We start from the raw sequence: 22,541 nt of genomic DNA, 5'->3' as shown, positions 1-22,541 counted from the left end.
AATAATCTTTTACTTCTATTCACATGGGACAATGAGAACAATGAAAGTTTCTTAATGCTAAGAAATACAAATTTTTTTTGAGATTATTTGGTATAGTTAATTTTATGTGTCAACTTGACTGGGTCACAAGATGCTGGTTAAACATTATTTCTGGGTATATCTGTGAGGGTGTTTCTACAAGAAATTATTTGAACTACTAGGGAGTAAAGCTTATGACCCTTTCCAACTTGGGTGGGCACCATCCAATCCTTTGGGGATCTGAATAGAAAAAAAAGTGGAGGAAAGTCAAATTTGCTCTCTATCTGACTGTTGAGCTGTGACATCAGTCATCTCCTGGCATCAACGCTCCTAGTTCTCAAGCTTTCAGACTCGGACTGGCTTCTACATCACTGACTTTCGTGGGTTTCTAGCCAGCAGGTGGACAGATTGTGGGATTTCCTAGCCTCTATAACTGCAAGAGTCAATACTTTATAATCCCTCTCTCTCTCTCTCATGTTCTCTCTCTCTCCTATCTATTTATCCATCTAAACACTGCTTAACATTGAAAATTAAATTGAGTTTAATTTTCTTGGTCAATGAATTGAATGAAGCTATTTTATCCATCTGCTGTCCTAGAGTCTGCTAACTATGGCCCTTGGGCTAAATCTTGCCAGTCACCTATTTTCGTAAATAAGGTTTTACTGGAATACAGCCATGTCCATTCATTTACACATTGTCAATGGCTGCTTTAGTGTTAAAATAGCAGAGTCAAAAAGCTGTGATGCAATGTCTGAAGTATTTGCTATTTGGACCTATAAAAATGTTTGCTGACCCCCACCCTATCACATGGAAGGTAACATTGATTAGTGGTGAGTAAAAGCTATGAGAACAATTAGAGGCCCAGAAAGCACATTCATTCACATATGGGGATTATTGACTTTCAGTTCATGATAAAACATATTCATATAGGCTTAACACCTGGTAAAATAAAGACTAAGTCTAAAACTCATGTCACAATAATTATTTACTATAATGTCAGTGACATACATTCTTAGTGCAATTGTTGTATAGTTTATATTTCCAAACCTGAACTCCTTTTTAATTATTATTTAACCTATTTTAAAACATCTGGCATGGAAAGGAGAAAGTGAGTTAAATATTATCTGTTTAATTTGCTAACCTTCCTATGTATGCCCTTTTGGAAACAGCTGGTTCAAAGTCCATAGAGATTTGGATACTCAGAATAACCCTTCTGTATCACTTTTCTAAACTGAATTTCACTACATGCAATTTGTATTTCTCTGAAATGAGCAACCACAGGGGTTTGAAAATTCTAGAACAGATTTACAACAAAATGGAAAAAGGTTGGATACTATCCAGAAACATGTGATGATACTCAGGGCAGAATGACATTTGCTCAGTAAAGCTGCTGAAGTGTTACTCCTCTTAATATTTTTCAACATGAAATTTGTCTTCTTATAGGCAGCTTACCTTTATAGACAATGTGGAGACAGCATTTAATAACGGTAAATTGTATCAACCATGCTACTAAAATTAGTGATGATTTTGTTTATAAATAGCTATAAGTAGAGTTTATTTCATGAACCCTAATGTGTAGCTCTATAGTACTGAAAGTTTGTTCACTTACCATCTGACTCTTCTTTAGAGTATACTTCTTTAAGGGTTATCTCCTGCTAAACCACTATTATTCTTTACATATTGGAAGAAGTGGGTATGCATTCCCAGGAGACATAGATTAGAGTACGTGTGTGTGTGTGTGTGTGTGTGTGTGTGTGTGTGTGTGTGTGTGTATTGAAAGATTTTTCTCTCTTATGATTCTTATGTACTTCATTAGGAGGCAATTCCTAATCTTTAGATGAAAGTCCCAGGACTAGAACAATTAAACTGTGATGAGAAATTATTTGCATCTTCAAGTAAAACCACCATGCATACATGTTGTGGCATTAAAAAAATTAGTGTCTTTATATCTTGAGACAGGAAAGCTGAGAGGTAAAAAGCTTACTTCTTGTCTTTGTAATAATGAATCTTTTATTCTGAACACAGATGGTCTATCACTTTGGAAAAAACAACAACAACAACAACTTTTAGACAAAAAAAAGAATTCTATCAGGTCACATTGCCCATTCTTTTTGGATCCACAAAGGCTAAATATTAATATACCTTCTTTAAATTGTTCTGCTATTTTGAAAGCTGTCTCGAATCCAATCTCCTCTTCTGGGATAACAGGAGAAGAGAGAAAACCTGAGGGGTGTAGGGGATTGAGCACCTATAGCCATTTTGCTATCACTTGAAGTCTGAGAATTGAGTCAAAGCTAAAGAATCGAAAGAGAGTGTAAGAAATTGGGTCCTAGAATGGCCTTTAAGTCATGAATCGAAAGATGCCTAGAATAGGAATCCACAGCCTTCCCACTTAATGTGAGCCAGTAAATTCTGTTTGGGATGAGTTTCCTAGCATTTGCAAAGGAAGGAATCCTGCTTGATACAGAAATGATCCCCATTTTCTAGCTGAGGTAAATGAGGTTCCAAAAGATTAGCTAACTTGCCAAGTTCTCTTATTTATTAAGTAACCAAGCCAGGATTCAAAGTCACTTCTTCACTTCAGTTTGCTAAAAGGAGCTGCTGGTGGCGGGCTCAAACTGGATTTTTAATTGACTACAATGTGACAAACATGAAAAAAACAAAGACACACCAGAAAGACAGGAGTGAAGCAAAGATAAGGAGTGAAGGACATTGTAAATGAGGTACAGGGTTTGATGATTTCTGAAAATTCTGAAAATCTGAGATTTCCCTGGTTGTCCCATCCCAGAGACTCAGCGAGGCAGGAGATTAAGAATGGTTCTTCTTACCAGGTTGGCAATTTATAGGGTCCTAGTTAGAAATCATTATAAGCATAATATCTGTTTATTGATTTGCTCAAACATTGATATTCCCTATCCATAAGAATAATTTGCATTTCATTTCTAAGAATAGTTAGTTGCTAGTGCCACAAAACCATGGAAAGCAAACCCAGACTCATGAGGACCCTCAGTTTCAGAAGGCAAATCACCATGAGCTATGCTAATTATTCAGCTTTTTCCCATTAGAATAATCCAAAGTGAGCCCATACACCTTGGGGGTCAAAGTATCTCATCTGTTCCAGCCCTCAACAGGTATTTAATTTTTGAAGTTTCATGTTTCAAATTCATACTGATTTTTTGAAAAGATTTTATTTATTTGAGAAAGAGAGAGAGAGTGAGTGACAGAGCACAAGCAGGGGGAGCAGCAGAGGGAGAGGGAGATGCAGACTCCTGCTGAGCAGACCCCGGGATCATGATCTGATTCAAAGGCAGATGCTTAACTGACTGAGCCACCCAGGTGCTCCCAATTTTTCATGTTGATTTTACATTCTCCTCCATCATATATATTTGCATATGTATTATATTTATAAAGTAATATAAATAAATATGTATAAACCAAGCAAACAGAAAACCAGGAGAAAAGAAGAGGAGAGTTTAGAAGTCTGCCTGAGTAAGTAGGCTCAGGAGTGAGATCAAGTCAGACAGCACTGACAGGCCTGAAGTGTGAGAAGGGTTGGAAGACAATTTGGAAGATCTTGGAGAGATCCATTTTATGATGCAGTAGCATGGTGAAGAAAATAACCTTTGGCTTTAGCCAACAACACAGATGGGAAGTGAGCTGCCGAAGGCATTAAGCTAGTTCAGATCCATTTTGTCCAAGTCAAGATATGGCTCAGTGGTAGAGTTTTTCTAAGTTTCTTGGTTGGAAAACTTTACACTGTTCCATGTATTCCAAGTATGGGTATGTGTCTGCTGAGGGCAGGGAGTTGGTCATGGTTCTTTGTGACTTATTTCTTTGGTCTGTGTTCTTCTCTATGGACTGATGCTGCTCAAGGCCTCATTGGGAGTCCTCCTTCAGTGCATATTCTAGCTCTCCCTATGAGTTGCTGCATACAATGCTGGAATGCTCTATTATGGTTGGGTAAGGGTGTTTTTAGACAGGACAAGGAAGAGTGAAGATACCATTCTGATTTAGATCATCCTCCCTGTAGTCCTATAGCTATCTATGCTCTTCTTACATTAAACTTTTGACCTCCTAGGGGCTGTTCTTATGACCCTTCTGAGAAGTCTATTTTTGTTGTCATTCTGGAACTAGCCACCTCCAGTGTATTATGGTATTGGTGTGCATAAAGAGATGCTGGAATGGAAATCATGGTTGCCATGTACCAGCATGTCCTGGATGCAATAATGCAAAGAGTTGTTTTGGCAGTTCAGCACTGGCAATCTAGATAGAAATCATGTTGTTCATAGAATGTAAAGAAGTGTTTTATTTGTTGGGTAACAGACAGCAAGTCTCCATTTCACTAACAATAAAAGGCACATACAGATCTGGAAGACCTTAAATAGTGATTGCCAGAATCAGTTGACATTTGAGTGGATTTCTCTGGAGTAGGGTTGAGAGGTTGAAAGACTGAGAAATGGATAGGGAAGGCCAGAATAATGTATATAACAGAAGACTATATATATATATATTTTTTTCTTTTTTTGGGTGGGAAAATTCACTCTAAGTCTTAACAAGCTGATAAAGCTTCCATACTAGAGTGAAAGCTTTTGTGTACAGGATGGTGTCTCGAATGTACATCTTTGTTTCACTTACTCCTTAGCCCTTATTTGGTCCTTAGGTGATGTTTGTTGAAATAAATCTAAGAGAATAAACAAATAAAGTATGTATCAGCCTAGGACTATTTATCTATCTTTCTAGAATAATTATCTTTACTTTCATTTTCAAATACATATTAAATAAAAAATAAGACCGGAAGTAATATGAGGTTCTCAAATTTATGAAAATAAAAGTTTTATTTTATTTAACTTGTATTTGGCTTACAGTATCTCAGACAGTTACTGTTATAAAGTAAAACTAACTCTTACTTATTTCTCCGAGTTGGTGATGTGGACACTTATACAGAAAATTTGAGTGTATTTGTTTTCTATTGCTGCGTAGCAAAGTTACCACAACATTAGCAGCTTAAAACAACACACATTTATTATCTTATTGTATTTGTGAGTCAAGAGTTTGGGTAAGGTTTAACTCATCCTCTATATAAGTCTCATAAGCTTCAATCACAGTGTTGTTCAGGTTGGGGTCTTATTCAAGTTTCAACAGGGGAAGGACCTACTCCCAAGCTCACTTGGTTGTTGGTAAAATTTAATTTCTAGCAGTTGTAGAACTGAAGGCTTCAGTATTTACTTGCTGTCAGCTAGAGGCCACCCTCAGCTCCTTGCTGGTGGTTGGCTGGAGGCTGTTCCCAGAGCCATGTTACATGGACCTTCCCCAAATTGCTCCGTGCTTTATCAAAGTCAGCAAGAGAGAGTCTCCTTGCAAGATGCAGCTAACAATCTTATGCAACCTAATCATGGGAGTGACATCTCATCGCCGTATGGTACTGATTATTCTGTTGGTTAGAAGGAAATCACAGATCCTATCTACACTTAAGGAGAGGGACTGAGGCAAAGGCATGAATATTGGGAAAGGGGATGATGAGGACTGTTAGAGTCTGTTTACCACATATAGAAAGGGAGAAAACATAATTCCTGTCACTTTTATAATTCTATCACTGGTAAAGCCTCATTGACAGTATTTATTTAGGCTGAAAGACACAAATATTTCAGACATTAGAAACTCTGTAGGAGAAGCATTTTTCCTGTTTCTATTTCACTTGATTACACAAAAATTCATTTTCATTCAAGGTTCTGAAGTTTATCTTGTTGGTTAATTTTTGTATTATATCTTTAAAAATAATTGCCTTTGGTGAGTTCATGATAAAGCAGAATATTTATTAAATAAGGCCTTGGTTTTGATTCCTTCAGAAAAATAACCATGGCCAAGGAAGATATCTTCACTCAAACTCAAAATTCACTCTTTATTTAAAGTCCTTTAAAACTTCATCTGTTATATTTTTCCTGAACAAAATAGGTCCATATTGCTGTTGTTATTTTACAAATGTGTAAATCAAGGCATAGACCTGGACAGAGTTAATCAGAAGCAAAGGGTTTTAGACACTCCAAGAGCTGACATCCTTTTTTTCCAGTAAACCACGCTTTTTCTTCAAATTTATTAGGTCACTCTGTGATTGTTTGGTAAATATATCACCTTGACTTTATCATACCTATCCATTCCTCTGTTCCTTGTCTTTGCCATTTGGCTCTTCCTCATTTTTCATTTCCTATTCCAGTGATTATTTTCAGAGCCCATCTCTGCCTCCCATTTCTTATCCTACTCTATTGATAAAATTTTTCTCCTTCCCACACTACACATATAGAAGTTTACTTTTGTGAAGTCATTAACTACTTGATAGCTTGCCCCTTAGAAATGCTGAGGTGAATTAATTAAGATATTTCCTGTGAGATTTGGTCAATTTTCCCTTGACTTGAATTAATATAATCTGTACATGTTTTAGCATCCGCTCTGTCATTATTTGTAGCCCTGAAATAAAGATTTCTCAAAGGACTAAAGAAATTTGGGAATATGTTCTACACTGTCCAAATGAGACGCCCTCAGGGTTGATTAACCTAAGACATTTTAGTGGATCAGAAAGTAATTTTCATTAAAATCTTCTTCAGCTTATAGGCAAGATGAATCTTTATTTCAAGGAAAAGAAGGTATACAGGATTTTTCCTCCTTGACATAAAGATTGCAAATAAAAAGAAGCTGATGTAAGCATTCTTCTCCATCTTTAATCTCAGAGATCTAAGTAGATCTTTTGTTTTCTGAAGATGAAGCAAAAAAAAAAGAAAATCACAATAAAAATGGATGCATCAAAACCATTATCAATGAATAAAAATCTGTCATTCATATATCCCCAAAGCAGATCCCATTAGTAAAATTATGTTTGGATCCATCTGAAATTGCCGAATTCAGGTTATTTGAAATTGCCAAAATCAGGTCCAGTCACCTAGTTATTTTCAGAGGTCAGGTATTTCTTGACATTTAAGTCACAATACATAAATTTCTTTGAATAAACAAACGAGTATTCACCACATGTGTGCATGACCTAGGTGATGCATATTCAAACTTAGAAATCCATACCTTTCTTTTTTATCACCAGGTGAAAATGCTACTGGTTTCTGTTTAAGAACTTGGAATCATGGAATATAGGTTGGAGATAAAGAGGCTAAAACTAACCTGATGCAGGTGCCATTGTTGTGGCATAGATGATGAGCACACCATGGGACATGGCAGTTCTCAATGTTCTTTCCACGCAGTGCGTCATCAATGATGAAGAATTCTTTGTTGTTTACTTGAAACTCTTGAATGCAGCCTTTGAAGCCATAAATGTGACCTGCTTTCTTATGGATCTTAATATTTGCTGGGATATGGCCAAGGAACATTGATTCAAAATGTACCTATAGGAAAAACAACAACAAAAAAACATCTTATAAGGTATGGTCAGATTATATGACAAAGACCTAGAATGTTCTGTTCTATAATGCATATTTTAATGTATTTTTTCTGTGTAAAACAGGTTGTATTTGTTGCTTAGTTTTGTCACCTCTACTAGGTAGTAGGATAAGTTACTTTTGAAAAGGGCCCTTATTTTACATTTCTTTTGTATCTCTCACAATATCTAATAAAACAGTAAAAAATAAAGAGCATTCAATAAAACTTGCTGATTGATTACTCTGAAATGTATTTTGGAACTCAAGTGTTTGCATTTTAATGTGAATATCACCAAATAATGGCAGAGAAAGAAAATAGGGCCTTGTTAATTAACTATTGTTAGGGACTGAATTGTGTTCCCCCAAATTCATATGTGGATGTTGTAACACTCAGTAGCTCAGAATGTGACCTCACTTGGAAACAGAGTTTACTCACTGACCAGAATGACAATAAAACCACTGGCACAAAGTAAACTGTGACTTAATCTTTCTTCCTACCCTTCAATAACATATATAAATTGAATTCTCATCATTTATATGTATATAAAATGTAGCTTCCCCAAGAGGAATTTATGAGTTACAAAAGAATTCTGGATGAACCGGTAATGACACCCTGATCTTCAGGGCTTTTGGCATATGAAAGGTGCATGCAGCAGCATTTCTGCATGTTATGTCTTTGATATCCTTATCCCCAAAATACATTCAAGCACTCCAAACTGATAGCTGAAAAATATTTACATTGACATTACAGATACACTAAAATGGAAAACTATCATTGCAAGAATTCTAAAACTAGGGCCAAATAATTAAGTTAGGGCTCTAAGGGGAGGAGAGGATGGGAAATGCTTAGTAATGCCACTTAATGTTTATACTAATATGTTCTGGTTTGATGCAAATGTGCTTTTAGGGCACAGAAGCGTGTTCAATTCTAGGAACATCAAAGCATCTCCACGACCCATAAGAGATCAAACTAACTCTATTATTTGAGCTCTTGTTCTTTTTTAGTGACTTGAGTTCTGCTCCTGAAGACATTCTTAATTTTATGTATATGTATTTTATAAAAGATTCAGCTATGTAGTTATCCAGAGGATGACTAACTTTGGGCATCGTGGGGCAGAAGTCTCAAGGTGTATTGAGTATGCATGCAGCACAGGAATACGTCTGTTTTCACATCCTTTCTCATATGTTAGCCCATTTATACTAATTACTCTAACAAACTATTGCAGAATTCCTTTATCATTTAAGATATGTGACTCACTGCTAATGCAATCGGGGATCTATCACAAACTTGCAGACTCAGCGATTCCAAGGCCATGACCCTCTCTCACCGAGGATCTCTGACATCTTTGTGTATTGATCACACACCTGGAACAGCAAACCCTCTCACAGCTTTGACAAGTGTGCTGTTTTAGCACAAAACTGATAGAGGATGGAAGAATATCCTCTTCTTCTGTCAGCAGTAGGCAGATCTGAGGGAAAGTCTACACAGTTATCTATGATTTATTAGACCATTAAAAAACACCCAAACAATGAAGTAGATGGCTCTTGTATTTCTTCTGATCTGAGGCTCAAGCTTAGCTAGAGTCCTGAAATGTCTAAAAAAGCTGCTGCCGTTGACTGCACATAGATAACCATTAAAATGGTTGACTTCCTCTATCCCCAGACTCTTAATTATCCAAGAGCTGCCTTTTGTGTGTATAATCATTCCTAAGGAGACAGGTCTTTAAAATAAGTCTTTTCTAATAACTTCTTGTGAATCAGACTATGGAGAATAGAGTCTGACACCAAGATATGATCTTACAAGATAAAACCACAGAGAACAGACATGGATAATCAAGGAGGAATCATCAAGATAATGAAGAATATGAATGGTGACTGAGGGAAAAGGACTCCACAAATGACTAGGTGAAATGAGCATTCCCTTTCCTCTCAGAGTTTTCTCTTTAAAGGAAGAATATAGCTGCTCTTTTATAAAATGTGGGAATAAAATAAGAAGACAGGCAAAAGGGAAGAAACTTCTAAAAACCAGAAGTGGAGACAGATAAGAAACTGCTTTATTTCTTTTTTATTCTGTTTTAACTTGAATTTGGACACTGGAGTCTACATGCATTTCTGTAATGGTATCTTGATTCAATGTTTAGTTTTACAGCCTCAAATCTGTCTGAAATTAAATAACTTTTATGTTAATAGGAAGGTAACTCTAATGTACTTTTTACTTAAGATAACTATTGGAGCGTACTTGTCTTTACCCAAGAATATGATGACTTATAATTGAAATGAATTGACTTTATGTGTTGATACCAAATTTTTGTTTTTAATATTTTCTGAATTGTATGCAGACAAATTCAAAATCAGAAAACATCAAGTCTTAGAATAGGGATGAATAAGAGATGTTGGCTAAGGTGTTTGGGAAGAAGGATTATTTAAATAACTTCTTACATAAATATGATTTGTCTAAAATTTCTAAAAATTTAGAGGCATTAAATCAAAGGGGATCAAAAGGCAGAACAAGTATATATCTCAATCCTTCATCTCTTTGCAGTTAGAAGATCTCTCTCTCTCTCTCCTCCCCTCCAATAGTATAATAATCTGTGATCATACAGTCTCTTCTATATTTTTATCCCTTTAGGGTAGGCCCTCCAACGTGGTCATCTTGGGATTCTCTTAGAGTCCACAGCAGTGTCTTACAAATAGGTGGTTTAATGTAAGTTTGTTACAAATCACCTTATTCATGAAACTTAATACTATTTTTTTTTTTTTTACAGTTTCTTATTTATCTTCTAGGCCTCTTCCACTTTATGCTGCCATAGAACCTTGCGGTTTTGCTAGATTCAGCATATGGGAGGTTGTCACTGGATACCACTCAAAAAGGAATATTAATATGGCTTTAATTCTAATATAACTTTCTATATTTAGTATATATAGTATTGAGTGCTGAGTGGTGCTTATATGGAAGTTCTCGAATTTCTTACGAGATTAATATCAAGTAGCTTAAACAAAGAGGTTTTTTTTTTTGTTTTTCTTTTTTTAAAGTTTGATAAATAGTAATGAAATCTTCAATGGTCCCATACTTTACAGTTAAATCTTTGGTTCTTAAGGGTTTTTAGGTTAGGAAATGTTCTCAAAATAGTATCTCCTCACTTTGTCAAAGAAGGAAGTGAACTTTAGCAAAACAATCAATGAACTGAGTTGCTACCCTGTGAGCACAGTGATATAGGAAAGTGGAAATACCCCCCCCCCCAAAAAAAAGGATATGGGATTATTCTTGTCTGTAAGGAAATTTAATGTAATCTGGGGGAATGAAATCACATGGAAATGAAATACCTAGAAAATTCAGTGTACTGATCAGCAAGATGGCCAAATAAAAAGCTCCAGATATTTCTTCTCTTAGGGAAACACTAATTCAACAACAATACACAGACCAAATCCTTTTGTGAGAAATGAGTAGATTGAGTTAAGAAGCACTTGTACCCTAGGTGAATATGAAACCAGCTGTATCGAAGATGGTAGGAAAATCTGTGACACTGGCCAAAGCTTCCCCCCAGACTCAGTGAAACATAACTGGAAGAAAACATCCAGCTCCCAGTTCCACTCTGGGGAGGGAAATAGAAGACTGAAACATATATACTAAGTGCAGACTTTTCAGGGCCTGCCCAAGGGACTAGCTTCTGTCTTGCCTGAATCTAAGTGCTGATAAGAAAGTGTGCCAGGTTGGCGGCTACCGAGAACAAAGACAAAGTTTTGGACTAGCATGCACTCACTCACCATAGACATGTCCTGCAGCTCACTGGGAAGGGTGGGTAAAACCTCCTTAACTTCTGACTTCTCCCTGGCAATGGAAAGAGTTGAACTGTGCATCCAAAATAATGGCTTTTCAAGGGGCTGACTGAAGAATAAGTTTGTTTCCTCTGTCTTGGAGTACTGACAGGACATCCCATTATGTAGATGTCTGGCCATCACTGAAAACAAAAGATGGCTGGATGGTATTTTGCTGTTCCAGAGGACCACTGATGTAGCAGACTGAAGCTGATATGATTTTGTGGCCTCTTACTGGGACCAGAGCAAGGGGGTGGAGTGGAGAAGAGTAGAACATGCTTCCAACATTCTGGGTTTTCTATGGGCTTCTGGAGGGCCGGGTGTCTATTTTGCCTGACTTGGAACTTTGACATGACCCATATACCCTAGGAACTCTGGGGCTGCTAAGAACAAAAGAGAACTGGGTAGCTTGTGGCACCTCCAGAGAAACCGCAGAATTGTAGACAGACACCAGAGGGAGCAAAAGACTATGACTGCCTGAAAAAAGAAACTGGCAAATTCCTATAATAGGGAATTTACTCACACCAGTCCACAGAAGATGTAGCCACATAAAGGTTTGAGAGGTTCCCAGACTCTCTAGCTGGGCTGATTGATGAAGGTCCTTTCTTATACAGAACGAGTCCATAAAGACTGGGAGAGATGTCTGTTTTTTCAAATGTGTAGATCCCATCATGAATTTTAAAAGGTACAGGAAGAAACAGGAAAAATCAAAGGGGCAGAATAAATCTCCAGCAACCAACCCTAAAGAAATTGAAGTACCTGACAAAAGAATTTTTAAAAAGCTGTCACGGAGAATCTGAATGAGTTCAGGAAAATGAAGCATGAAGAAAATGAGAATATCAACAAAGAGAAAAGACAGTAAAGAATCACCAAGAAGTTATGGAGCTGAAGATATAAAACTAAATTGAAGAAATCACTAGAGTGATTCATCAAAAGATTTGATCAAGCAGAAGAAAGAAATCAGTAAACTCAAAGACAGGTTTCTTTGAAATTATTGAGTTAGAGGACTAAAAAGAAAAAAAGATTGAAAAAGAGTGAGGAAAGCCTAAGGAACTTATAAGACACTATCAAATGGATCAATATATGCATTAGGGAACTATTAGAAGAAGAGAGAGAAGGATAAAATCCTTACTTGAACATATGATGTCTTAATAAACATGAGAATTTTAACTTTTCTTATTTAAGTATTTTCTTATTTGATTCTTTCAGTTGGAATGAAGATAAACATTTATTGCTGTATTGAAAAAGAAAGACATTAATGACTGAAAATTTCACAATTTAGGGGAGAAAATGGACAACCAGATTTAAGAAGCCCGAAAAACTGCCACAAGAAAGAACTCAAAGAAGTCCACACCAAGACACATAATCAAATTGTGAAAAGTCAAAGATAGAGAATATTGAGAGCAGGAAAAAAAAAAAAAAGTGACTCATCACATAAAAAGAGTCCCTATCATGCTATAAGTGAATTTCTTGCCAGAATTCTTCAAGGCCAGAGGGACTGGGATGATATATTCAAAGTGCTCAAAACCAAAAGAAAAAAAACCCTGCCAAGCAAGATCACTATACCTGGCAAAACTGTCTTTTAAAAACGAAGGACAGATATAGACTTTGCCAAATAAACTAAAGCTGGGGAAGCTTATCACTAGTAGATCTACATTACAGGAAATGCTAAAGGGAATCCTTCAAGGTGAAATGAAAGGACTCTAAACAGCAACATGAAAGCATATGAAAATATAAATCTTATTAATAAGGGTGGATATATAAACAAATATAGAATACAATACTGTCATGGTGGGGCATACATCACTTGTCATTCTGGTATAAAAGTTAAAAGATAAAAAGTGAAAAAACATTTTAACTATAAGACGTGTCAATGTATGCACAATATAAAAAAAGGAGTAAATGTGAGATCAATCATTAAGTGTAGAGAGGGAAGAAGTAAAAGTTAAAAAAAAGAAGTAAAAAAGTAAAAGAAGTAAAAAAAAAGAGAAGCAAAAGAAGTAAAAAAAGGAAGTAAAAAAACCTTGAAGATTAGAGCACTTGAAGTTGCTATCAGCTTCAAATACATTATTATAATTGTAAGATGTTCAAAGTCAGCTCTATGATAACCACAAATATAGAGTATATGAAAGATACAAAAAAATGACAAAGGCATCAAAGTATGTCTCATACACACGTGCATACAAAAATCAGTGAAACACAAAGGAAGAGCGCAAGGGAGAAAAAGAGGGATAAAAAAGCTATAAGATAGAAAACAATTAATGAAATGGAAAGAGTAACTCCTTACTTACCAATAATTACTTTATATGTAAATGGAGTAACTCTCAATCAAAAAATATAAAGTGACTGAGAGGAGGAGTCAAGATGGTGGAGGAGTAGCAGACTGAGATGACATCAGGTTGCAGGAGTTCAGCTACATAGTTATCAAACTATTCTGAATACCTACAAATCCAACAAGAGATTGAAGAGAAGAAAAGCAGCAATTCTAGAAACAGAAATTCAACCACTTTCTGAAAGGTAGGATGTGCGGAGAAGTGAATCTGAAGCAATGAGAAAATAGACCGAGGGGGGGGGGCAGCTCCTGGCAAGTGGTGGAGCAATGAGCACAAAATTTTAACATTTAAAAGTCTGCTCCACTGAGGGACATTGCTCCAGTAGCTAAGCAGGGGTGGAGCACTCTCAGGGACAGTGTGGTCTCAGGTTCAGCAAGGTCACAGAAGGATCAGGGGTGTTTGAGTATAGCAGAGCTCACAGGTATCAGAGCAGGGAAGCTGGTACAGAGGCAGAGCTGAGGAGTGAGCTCTCAGCTTGGGGTTACCTTAAACTGTGATCTGTGGCAAGGTCAGGCCACTGCTCTGTGAGCAGGGACCCCACAAGTGGCACATTTGAGGAGACTCACCTTCATCTGCCAAAGAGCAGAGTGGCAGAAATCTGCTGGGTTTGGAAACTCCAAACGGGGCCATGTGCCAGAGACAGAAATGCTCGGTCACAGGCCAGGTGAGCTCAGAGCACTGCCAGAGACCAGGGAAACAGGAGTGATTGACAGCTTTTCTCTGAGGGCACACTGAGGAGTGTGGCCCTGAGCTCTTGGCTCCTCTGGGTTGGAGATTGGGAGGACATTTTTATTCTCATCCTCCAGAGCTCTACAGAAAGCGTTCAGGGAATAAAAGCTCCAAGAGTGAACCTGAGCAGATTACTTAGCCTGGCTTCTGGCAAGGGCAGTGAAATTCTACCTCGGGCAAAGACATTTGAGAATCACTGCAACAGGCCCCTCCTCCAGAAGATCAGCAAGAACATCCAGCCAAGACCAAGCTCACTGATCAAGGAGAACAGCAGAATTCCTGAGGAGGGGAAAGCAAAGCATGGAATTCATGGCTTTCTCCCCATGATTCCTTAGTCTTGCAAAGTTAAATTTTTTAATTTTATTTTTTTCTTATTCTAATTTTTCTTAACTTTTCCTCTTTTAACATTTTTTAACTAGTTTATTTTAACAATACCTTTCTAAAAAAATCTTTTTAAACCTTCATTATTACAGTCATATTTTATCCTTCATTGTATCTAACTTTATTTTCTGTATACATATAGGGTTTTTTCTTCTAAAAACTTGGGATACAATTTCTTCTAATAGATAAAAATATACACTAAATCTAGCAGGGGTTTGTTCTATTCTTCAGCCTGAGCAAATTCTCCCCACTTTCTTTTTCTTTCTTTTTCCAACCAATTTATGTTATCAGTTCCTTTTTTAGAATTTTTAAAAATTTCATCTTTACAGTCATATTCCACCCCTTCAACGTGTTTACCCTTATTTGTGTGTGTGCATGTGTGTGTGTATGTTTTTCTTTCTTTCTTTTTAAAAGATTTTATTTATTAATTTCACAAAGACAGAGAGAGATCACAAGTAGGCAGAGAAAGATAGGGAAGCAGGCTCCCCACTGAGCAGAGAGCCTGATGCGGGGCTTGATCCCAGGACCCTGAGATCATGACCTGAGCTGAAGGCAGAGGATTAACCCACTGAGCCACCCAGGTTCCCCTAAGTTTTTCTTTCTTTAAAATTTTGGGAGGTAGTTTCTTCTAAGAGACCAAAATATACCCAAAATCAAGTGGGTGGCTCTGTTCTATTCACCAGACTAATGTGTGTGTGTGTGTGTGTGTAATACACATATTTATATGAAAAAATATGTATATTATAAAAATATATTTTTTAATTAAAAAATTTTTTTGAACTTCTTTTTACCCCTTTTCTTCTCCCCCCGATTTGGGGCCTCTTCTGATTTGGTTAGCGTGTATTTTTCTGGTGTCTTTACCACCTTTTTAGCATTTTACTCTCTAGTTCATATATTATTATCTGGATAAAATGACAAGACAGAAAAACTCACCACACACACACACACACACAAAAAAAAAAAAAAAAAAAAAAAAAGAACAAGAGCAGTACCAAAGGGTAGGGACCTAATCAATATGGACATTGGTAATACATCTAGAGTTCACAATGATTATTCTCAAGGTGCTAGCTGGGCTCGAAAAAGGTATGGAAGATATCACAGAAACCCTTTCTGGAGTAATAAAATCTAAAGCTGAAATCAAAAGAGCTATTATGAGGTGCAATAAAAAATGGAGGCTCTAACTGCTAGGATAAATGAGGCAGAAGAGAGAATTAGTGATATAGAAGACCAAATGATGGAGAATAAAGAAGCTGAGCAAAAGAGAGACAAACAAATACTGGACCATGAGGGGAGAATTCAAGAGATAAGTGATACCATAAGATGAAACAATATTAGAATAATTGAGATTCCAGAAGAAGAAGAAAGATGGGGGGGTAGAAGGTATATTGGAGTGAATTATTGTAGAGAATTTCCCTAATACAGCAAAGGGAACAAGCATCAAAATCCAGGGTGCACAGAGGAGTCCCCTCAAGATCAATAAAAATAGGTCCACACCCTGTCATCGAATAGTAAAACTTACAAGTTTTAGTGACAAAGAGAAAATCGTGAAAGCAGCTTGGGATAAGAAGTCTCTAACATACAATGGTAAAAATATTAGATTGGCAGCAGACCTATCCACAGAGACCTCGCAGGACAGAAAGAACTGCCATGATATATAGAGAGCACTAAACGTGAAATATATGCAGCCAATTGTACTATATCCAGCTAGGCTGTCATTGAAAATAGGGGAGATAAAAAGCTCCCAGGACAAACAAAAACTAAAAGAATTTGTGAATACCAAACCAGCCCTACAGGAAATATTGAAAGGGGTCCTCTAAACAAAGAGAGAGCCTAAAAGTAGTACACCAGAAAGGAACAGAGACAATATACAGTAACAGTCACCTTACAGGCAATAGAAAGGCACTAAATTCATATCTCTCAATAGTTACCCTGAATGTAAATGGTCTAAATGCCCCTATCAAAAGACACAGGGTATTAGAATGGATAAAAAAAACAAAACCCATCAATATGCTGTCTACATGAAACTCATTTTAGACCTAAAGACACCTCCAGATTTAAAGTCAGGGGATGGAAAATAATTTACCATGCTAATGGACATCAGAAGAAAGCAGGGGTGGCAATCCTTATATCAGATAAATTAGATTTTAAGCCAAAGACTATAATAAGATTAGGAAGGACACTATATCATACTCAAAGGGACTCAAAGGGTCTGTCCAACAAGAAGATCTAACAATTTTAAATATCTATGCCCCTAACATGGGAGCAGCCAAGTACATAAACCAATTAATAACCAAATCAAAGAAACACATCGACAATAATACAATAATAGTACGGGACTTTAACACTCCCCTCACTGAAATGGACAGATCATCCAAGCAAAAGATCAATAAGGAAATAAAGACCTTAAATGACACACTGGACCAGATGGACATCATAGATATATTCAGAACATTCCATCCCAAATCAACAGAATACATATTCTTCTCTAGTGCACATGGAACATTCTCCAGAATAGATCACATCTTGGGTCACAAATCAGGTCTTAACTGGTACCAAAAGATTGGGATCATTCCCTGCATATTTTCAGACCACAATGCTCTAAAGCTAGAACTCATCACAAGAGGAAAGTTGGAAAGAACCCAAATACATGGAGACTAAAGAGCATCCTACTAAAGAATGAATGGGTCAACCAGGAAATTAAAGAGGAATTGAAAAAAATCATGGAAACAAATGATAATGAAAACACAACTGTTCAAAATCTTTGGGACACAGCAAAGGCAGTCCTGAGAGGAAAATATACAGCGATATAAGCCTTTCTCAAGAAACAAGAAAGGTCTCAAGTACAGAACCTCACCGTACTCCTAAAGGAGCAGGAGAAAGAATGGCAAAGAAAGCCTAAATTAGCAGGAGAAGAGAAATAAGATCAGAGCAGAAATCAATGAAATAGAAACTAAAAGAATAGTGGAACAAATCAATGAAACTAGGAGCTTGTTCTTTGAAAGAATTAATAAGATTGATAAGCCCCTGGCCAGAATTATCAAAAAGAAAAGAGAAAGGACCCACATAAAATAAAATCATGAATGAAAGATGAGATAGCACAACGAACACCAAAGAAACACAAACAATTATAGGAACATATTATGAGCAACTATACACTAGCAAATTTGACAATCTGGAAGAAATGGATGCATTCCTAGAGACAAATAAACTACCAAAATTGAACCAGGAAGAAACAGAAAACCTGAACAGACCCATAACCATAAAGGAGATTGAAGCAGTCATCAAAAATCTCCCAACAAATGAGAGCCCAGGGCCAGATGGCTTCCCAGGGGAATTCTAGCAAACATTTAAAGAAGAATTAATTCCTATTCTCCTGAAACTGTTCCAAAAAATAGAAATGGAAGGAAAACTTCCAAACTCATTTTTTAAAAAATTTTTATTTTTTTAATCATTTTTTAAAAATTTATTTTCAGCATAACAGTATTCATTGTTTTTGTACCACACCCAGTGTTCCATGCAATCCCTGCCCTCTCTAGTACCCACCACCTGGTTCCCCCAACCTCCCACCCCCCCACCTCTTCAAACCCTTCAGATTGTTTTTCAGAGTCCATAGTCTCTCATTGTTCACCTCCCCTTCCAATTTCCCCCAACTCCCTTCTCCTAACTCCCCATGTCCTCCATGCTATTTGTTATGCTCCACAAATAAGTAAAACCATATGATAATTGACTCTCTCTGCTTGACTTATTTCACTCAGCATAATCTCTTCCAGTCCCATCCATGTTGCTACAAAAGTTGGGTATTCATCCTTTCTGATGGAGGCATAATACCCTATAGTGTATATGGACCACATCTTCCTTATCCATCCGTCCGTTGAAGGGCATCTTGGTTCTTTCCACAGTTTGGCAACCGTGGCCATTGCTGCTATAAACATTGGGGTACAGATGGCCCTTCTTTTCACTACATCGTATCCAAACTCATTTTATGAGGCCAGCATTACCTTGATCACAAAACCAGACAAAGATACCATCAAAAAAGAGAATTATAGACCAATATCCTTGATGATCACAGATGTGAAAATTCTCACCAAAATACTAGCCAATAGGATCCAACAGTACATTAAAAGGCATATTCAGCATGACCAAGTGGAATTTATTCCTGGGCTGCAAGGTTGGTTCAACATCCACAAATCAACCAATGTGATACAATACACTAATAAAAGCAAGAACAAGAACCATACAATACTCTCAATAGATGCTGAAAAGGCATTTGACAAAGTACAGCATCCTTTATTGATCAAAACTCTTCAAAGTGTAGGGATAGAGGATACATACCTCAATATCATCAAAGCCATCTATGAAAAACCCACAGCAACTATCATTCTCAATGGAGAAAAACTGAGAGCTTTTCTTCTAAGGTCAGGAACACAGCAGGGATGTCCATTATCACCACTACTATTCAACATAGTACTAGGAGTCCTAGCCTCAGCAATCAGAAAACAAAAAGAAATTAAAGGCACCCAAATTGGCAAAGAAGAAGTCAAGCTCTCACTCTTTGGAGATGATATGATACTTTATGTGGAAAACCCAAAAGACTTCACTCCAAATCTGCTAGAACTTGTACAGGAATTCAGTAAAGTGCCAGGATATAAAATCAATGCACAGAAATCAGTTTCATTTCTATACATCAAAAAGAAGACAGAAAAAAGAGAAATTAAGGAGTCAATCCCATTATAATTACACCCAAAACCATAAGATAGCTAGGAATAAACCTAACCAAAGAGGCTAAGAATCTATACTCCAAAAACTATAAAGTACTCTTGAAAGAAATGGAGGAAAACACCAATGAATGGAAAAATGTTCCATGCTCATGGATTGGAAGAACAAACACTGTGAAAATGTCTATGCTATCTAAAATGATCTATACATTTAATGCAATCCCTATCAAAATGCCATTCATTTTTTTCAAAGAAATGGAACAAATAATCCTAAAATTTATATGGAACCAGAAAATACATCAAATAGCCAGAGGAATGTTGAAAAAGAAAGCCATTGGTGGCATCACAATTCCAGATTTCAAGCTCTATTGCAAAGCTGTAATCATCAAGACAGTATGGTACTGGCACAAAAACAGACATATAGATCAATGGAACAGAATAGAAAGCCCAGAAATAGACCCTCGACTCTATGGTCAACTAATCTTTGACAAAGCAGGAAAGAATGTCCAATGGAAAAAAGACAGTCTCTTCAACAAATGGTGTTGGGAAAACTGTACAGCCATATACAGAAAAATGAAACTGGACCACTTCCTTATACCACACACAAAAATAGACTCAAAATGGATGAAGGACCTCAATGTGAGATAGGAATCCATCAAAATCCTTGAGGAGAATACAGGCAGCAACCTCTTCCACCTCAGCCGCAGGAACCTCTTCCTAGTAACATCGCCAAAGGCAAGGGAAGCAAGGGCCAAAATGAACTATTGGGACAAGATCAAAAGCTTTTGCACAGCAAAGGAAACAGTCAACAAAACCAAAAGACAACTGACAGAATGGGAGAAGATATTTGCAAATGACATATCAGATAAATGGTTAGTATCCAAAATCTATAAAGAACTTAACAAACTCAACACCCAAAGAACAAATAATCCAATCAAGAAATGGGCAGAGGACATGAACAGACATTTCTGCAAAGAAGACATCCAGATGGCCAACAGACACATGAAAAAGTGCTTCATATCACTCGGCATCAGGGAAATACAAATCAAAACCACAATGAGATACCACCTCACACCAGTCAGAATGGCTAAAATTAACAAGTCAGGAAAAGACAGATGCTGGTGAGGATGTGGAGAAAGTGGAATCCTCCTTCACTGTTGGTGGGAATGCAAGCTGGTGCAACCACTCTGGAAAACAGCATGGAGGTTCCTCAGAAAGTTGAAAATAGAGCTACCCTACGACCCAGCAATCGCACTACTGGGTATTTACCCTAAAGATACAAATGCAGTCATCTGAAGAGGCATGTGCATCCCAATGTTTATAGCAGCAATGTCCACAATAACCAAACTATGGAAAGAACCTAGGTGTCCATCAACAGATGAACTGATAAAGAAGAAGTGGTATATATATATATATATATATATATATATATATATATATACACACATATATATATATACACACACACAATGGAATACTATGCAGCCATCAAAAGAAATGAAACATTGCCATTTGTAACAACGTGGATGGAACTAGAGGGTATAATGCTGAGTGAAATAAGTCAATCAGAGGAAGACAATTATTATATGATCTCTGTGATATGAGGAATTTGATAGGAAAAGTGGGGATTTTGGAGGGTAGGGAAGGAAAAAAATGACACAAGATGGGATCGGGAGGGAGACAAACCATCAGAGACTCTAAATCTCACAAAACAAACTGAGGGTTGCTGGGGGGAGGAGGGTAGGAAGAGGGTGGTTGGGTTATAGACATTGTTGAGAGTATGTGCTATGGTGAGTGCTGTGAAGTGTGTAATCCTGACGATTCACAGACCTCTACCCCTGGGGCTAAAAATACATTATATGTTAATAAAAAAATATATATAAAGTGACTGAGTGGAGAAAAAAGATTAAAAAAAATCCCCAAATACAACTACATTCTATCCATAAGAAACTCAATTTTAAGGACACATATAGCCTGGAAAAAAAAAAAAAAGACACATATAGCCTGAAAGTGAAAGAATGGAAAGAGATATCCCACGCAAATAGTAACCAAATAAGAGCAGGAATGGCTATCATTATTTGGACAAAACAGACAAGTCAACTATAGTCATAAGAGACAAAGAATGACATTATATAATGATTAACAGGGTCTGCTGGTCAGGAAGATCTAAAAATTATAAATGTATATGCACCCAATGTTAGCTCACTCACATATAGGAAACAAACACTGACAAAACCAAAGAGAGAAATAGCAATGCAATAATAGTATGAGATTTTAATATCCCACTCTGCATAATGACTAGAGCATCCAGCTGGAAGATAATAAGGAAAAAGAAGACTTGAACAACACTGCGGCACAAATGGACCTAACAGACTTATACAGAACATTCCATCCAACAGCAGCAGAATACACATTCTTCTCAAGCACATATGGAACATTCTCCAGGATAGATTAGAGTTAGATTACAAATAAATAAAAATCTTATTTTATTTTATTTTATTTTAAAATAAAAAATCTTAACAAATTGAAGGAGATTGAAATCATATCAATTATTTTTCCAAACATAATGGAATGGAACTGGACATCAATAGCAGAAGAAAAAATGGAAAATTCTCAAATATAGCTGACTCTAGAACGACATGGGTTGAACTGAATAGGTCCCCTCTATGCAGATTTTTTTCAATAAATAAATAAATAAATAAGTACACACACACACACACACACACACACACACACACACACATACACACAGTGGTGTAAATACATTTCTCTTCCTTATGATTTTCTTAATAGTATTTTAACTTATGTTGTTTTAAAAATATAGTATATAAATACATATAAAAATATACATTAATCAACTGTTTCATTATCAGTTAGGCTTCTGGTCAACAGTAGGCTAATAGTTAAATTCTGGGGGAGTCAAAATTATGAATGGATTTCAACTGCATGGAGGGCTGGCACCCCTAATCCCATGTTGCAACAGTATGTGAAAATTAAACAAAATGCACTCTTGTTTCAAAGAAGAAATGGTTCAAAAAATAAATTAAAAAATTTAGAAAAAATCCTGAGACAATGGAACATAGTATACCATAATTTATAGGATGTAGCAAAAGCATAGTAACTGGAAAGTTCAT

General features: G+C 36.6%; 1 protein-coding gene across 1 annotated transcript in view; it reads right to left on the bottom strand.

The window, feature by feature from the left end:
* Positions 1–22,541, bottom strand: part of EYS (eyes shut homolog) — a 1,828,849-nt gene that overhangs the window by 204,142 nt on the left and 1,602,166 nt on the right. Inside the window, 1 exon segment of the mRNA XM_047734324.1 lies at positions 7,180–7,400. Within this exon segment, the coding sequence (XP_047590280.1) occupies positions 7,180–7,400 (221 nt within the window).

This window comes from Lutra lutra, chromosome 6 (assembly GCF_902655055.1).
Source record: "Lutra lutra chromosome 6, mLutLut1.2, whole genome shotgun sequence".
Classification (NCBI taxonomy): Eukaryota; Metazoa; Chordata; class Mammalia; order Carnivora; family Mustelidae; genus Lutra; species Lutra lutra.
This window is presented reverse-complemented; position numbering and strand designations above follow the sequence as displayed.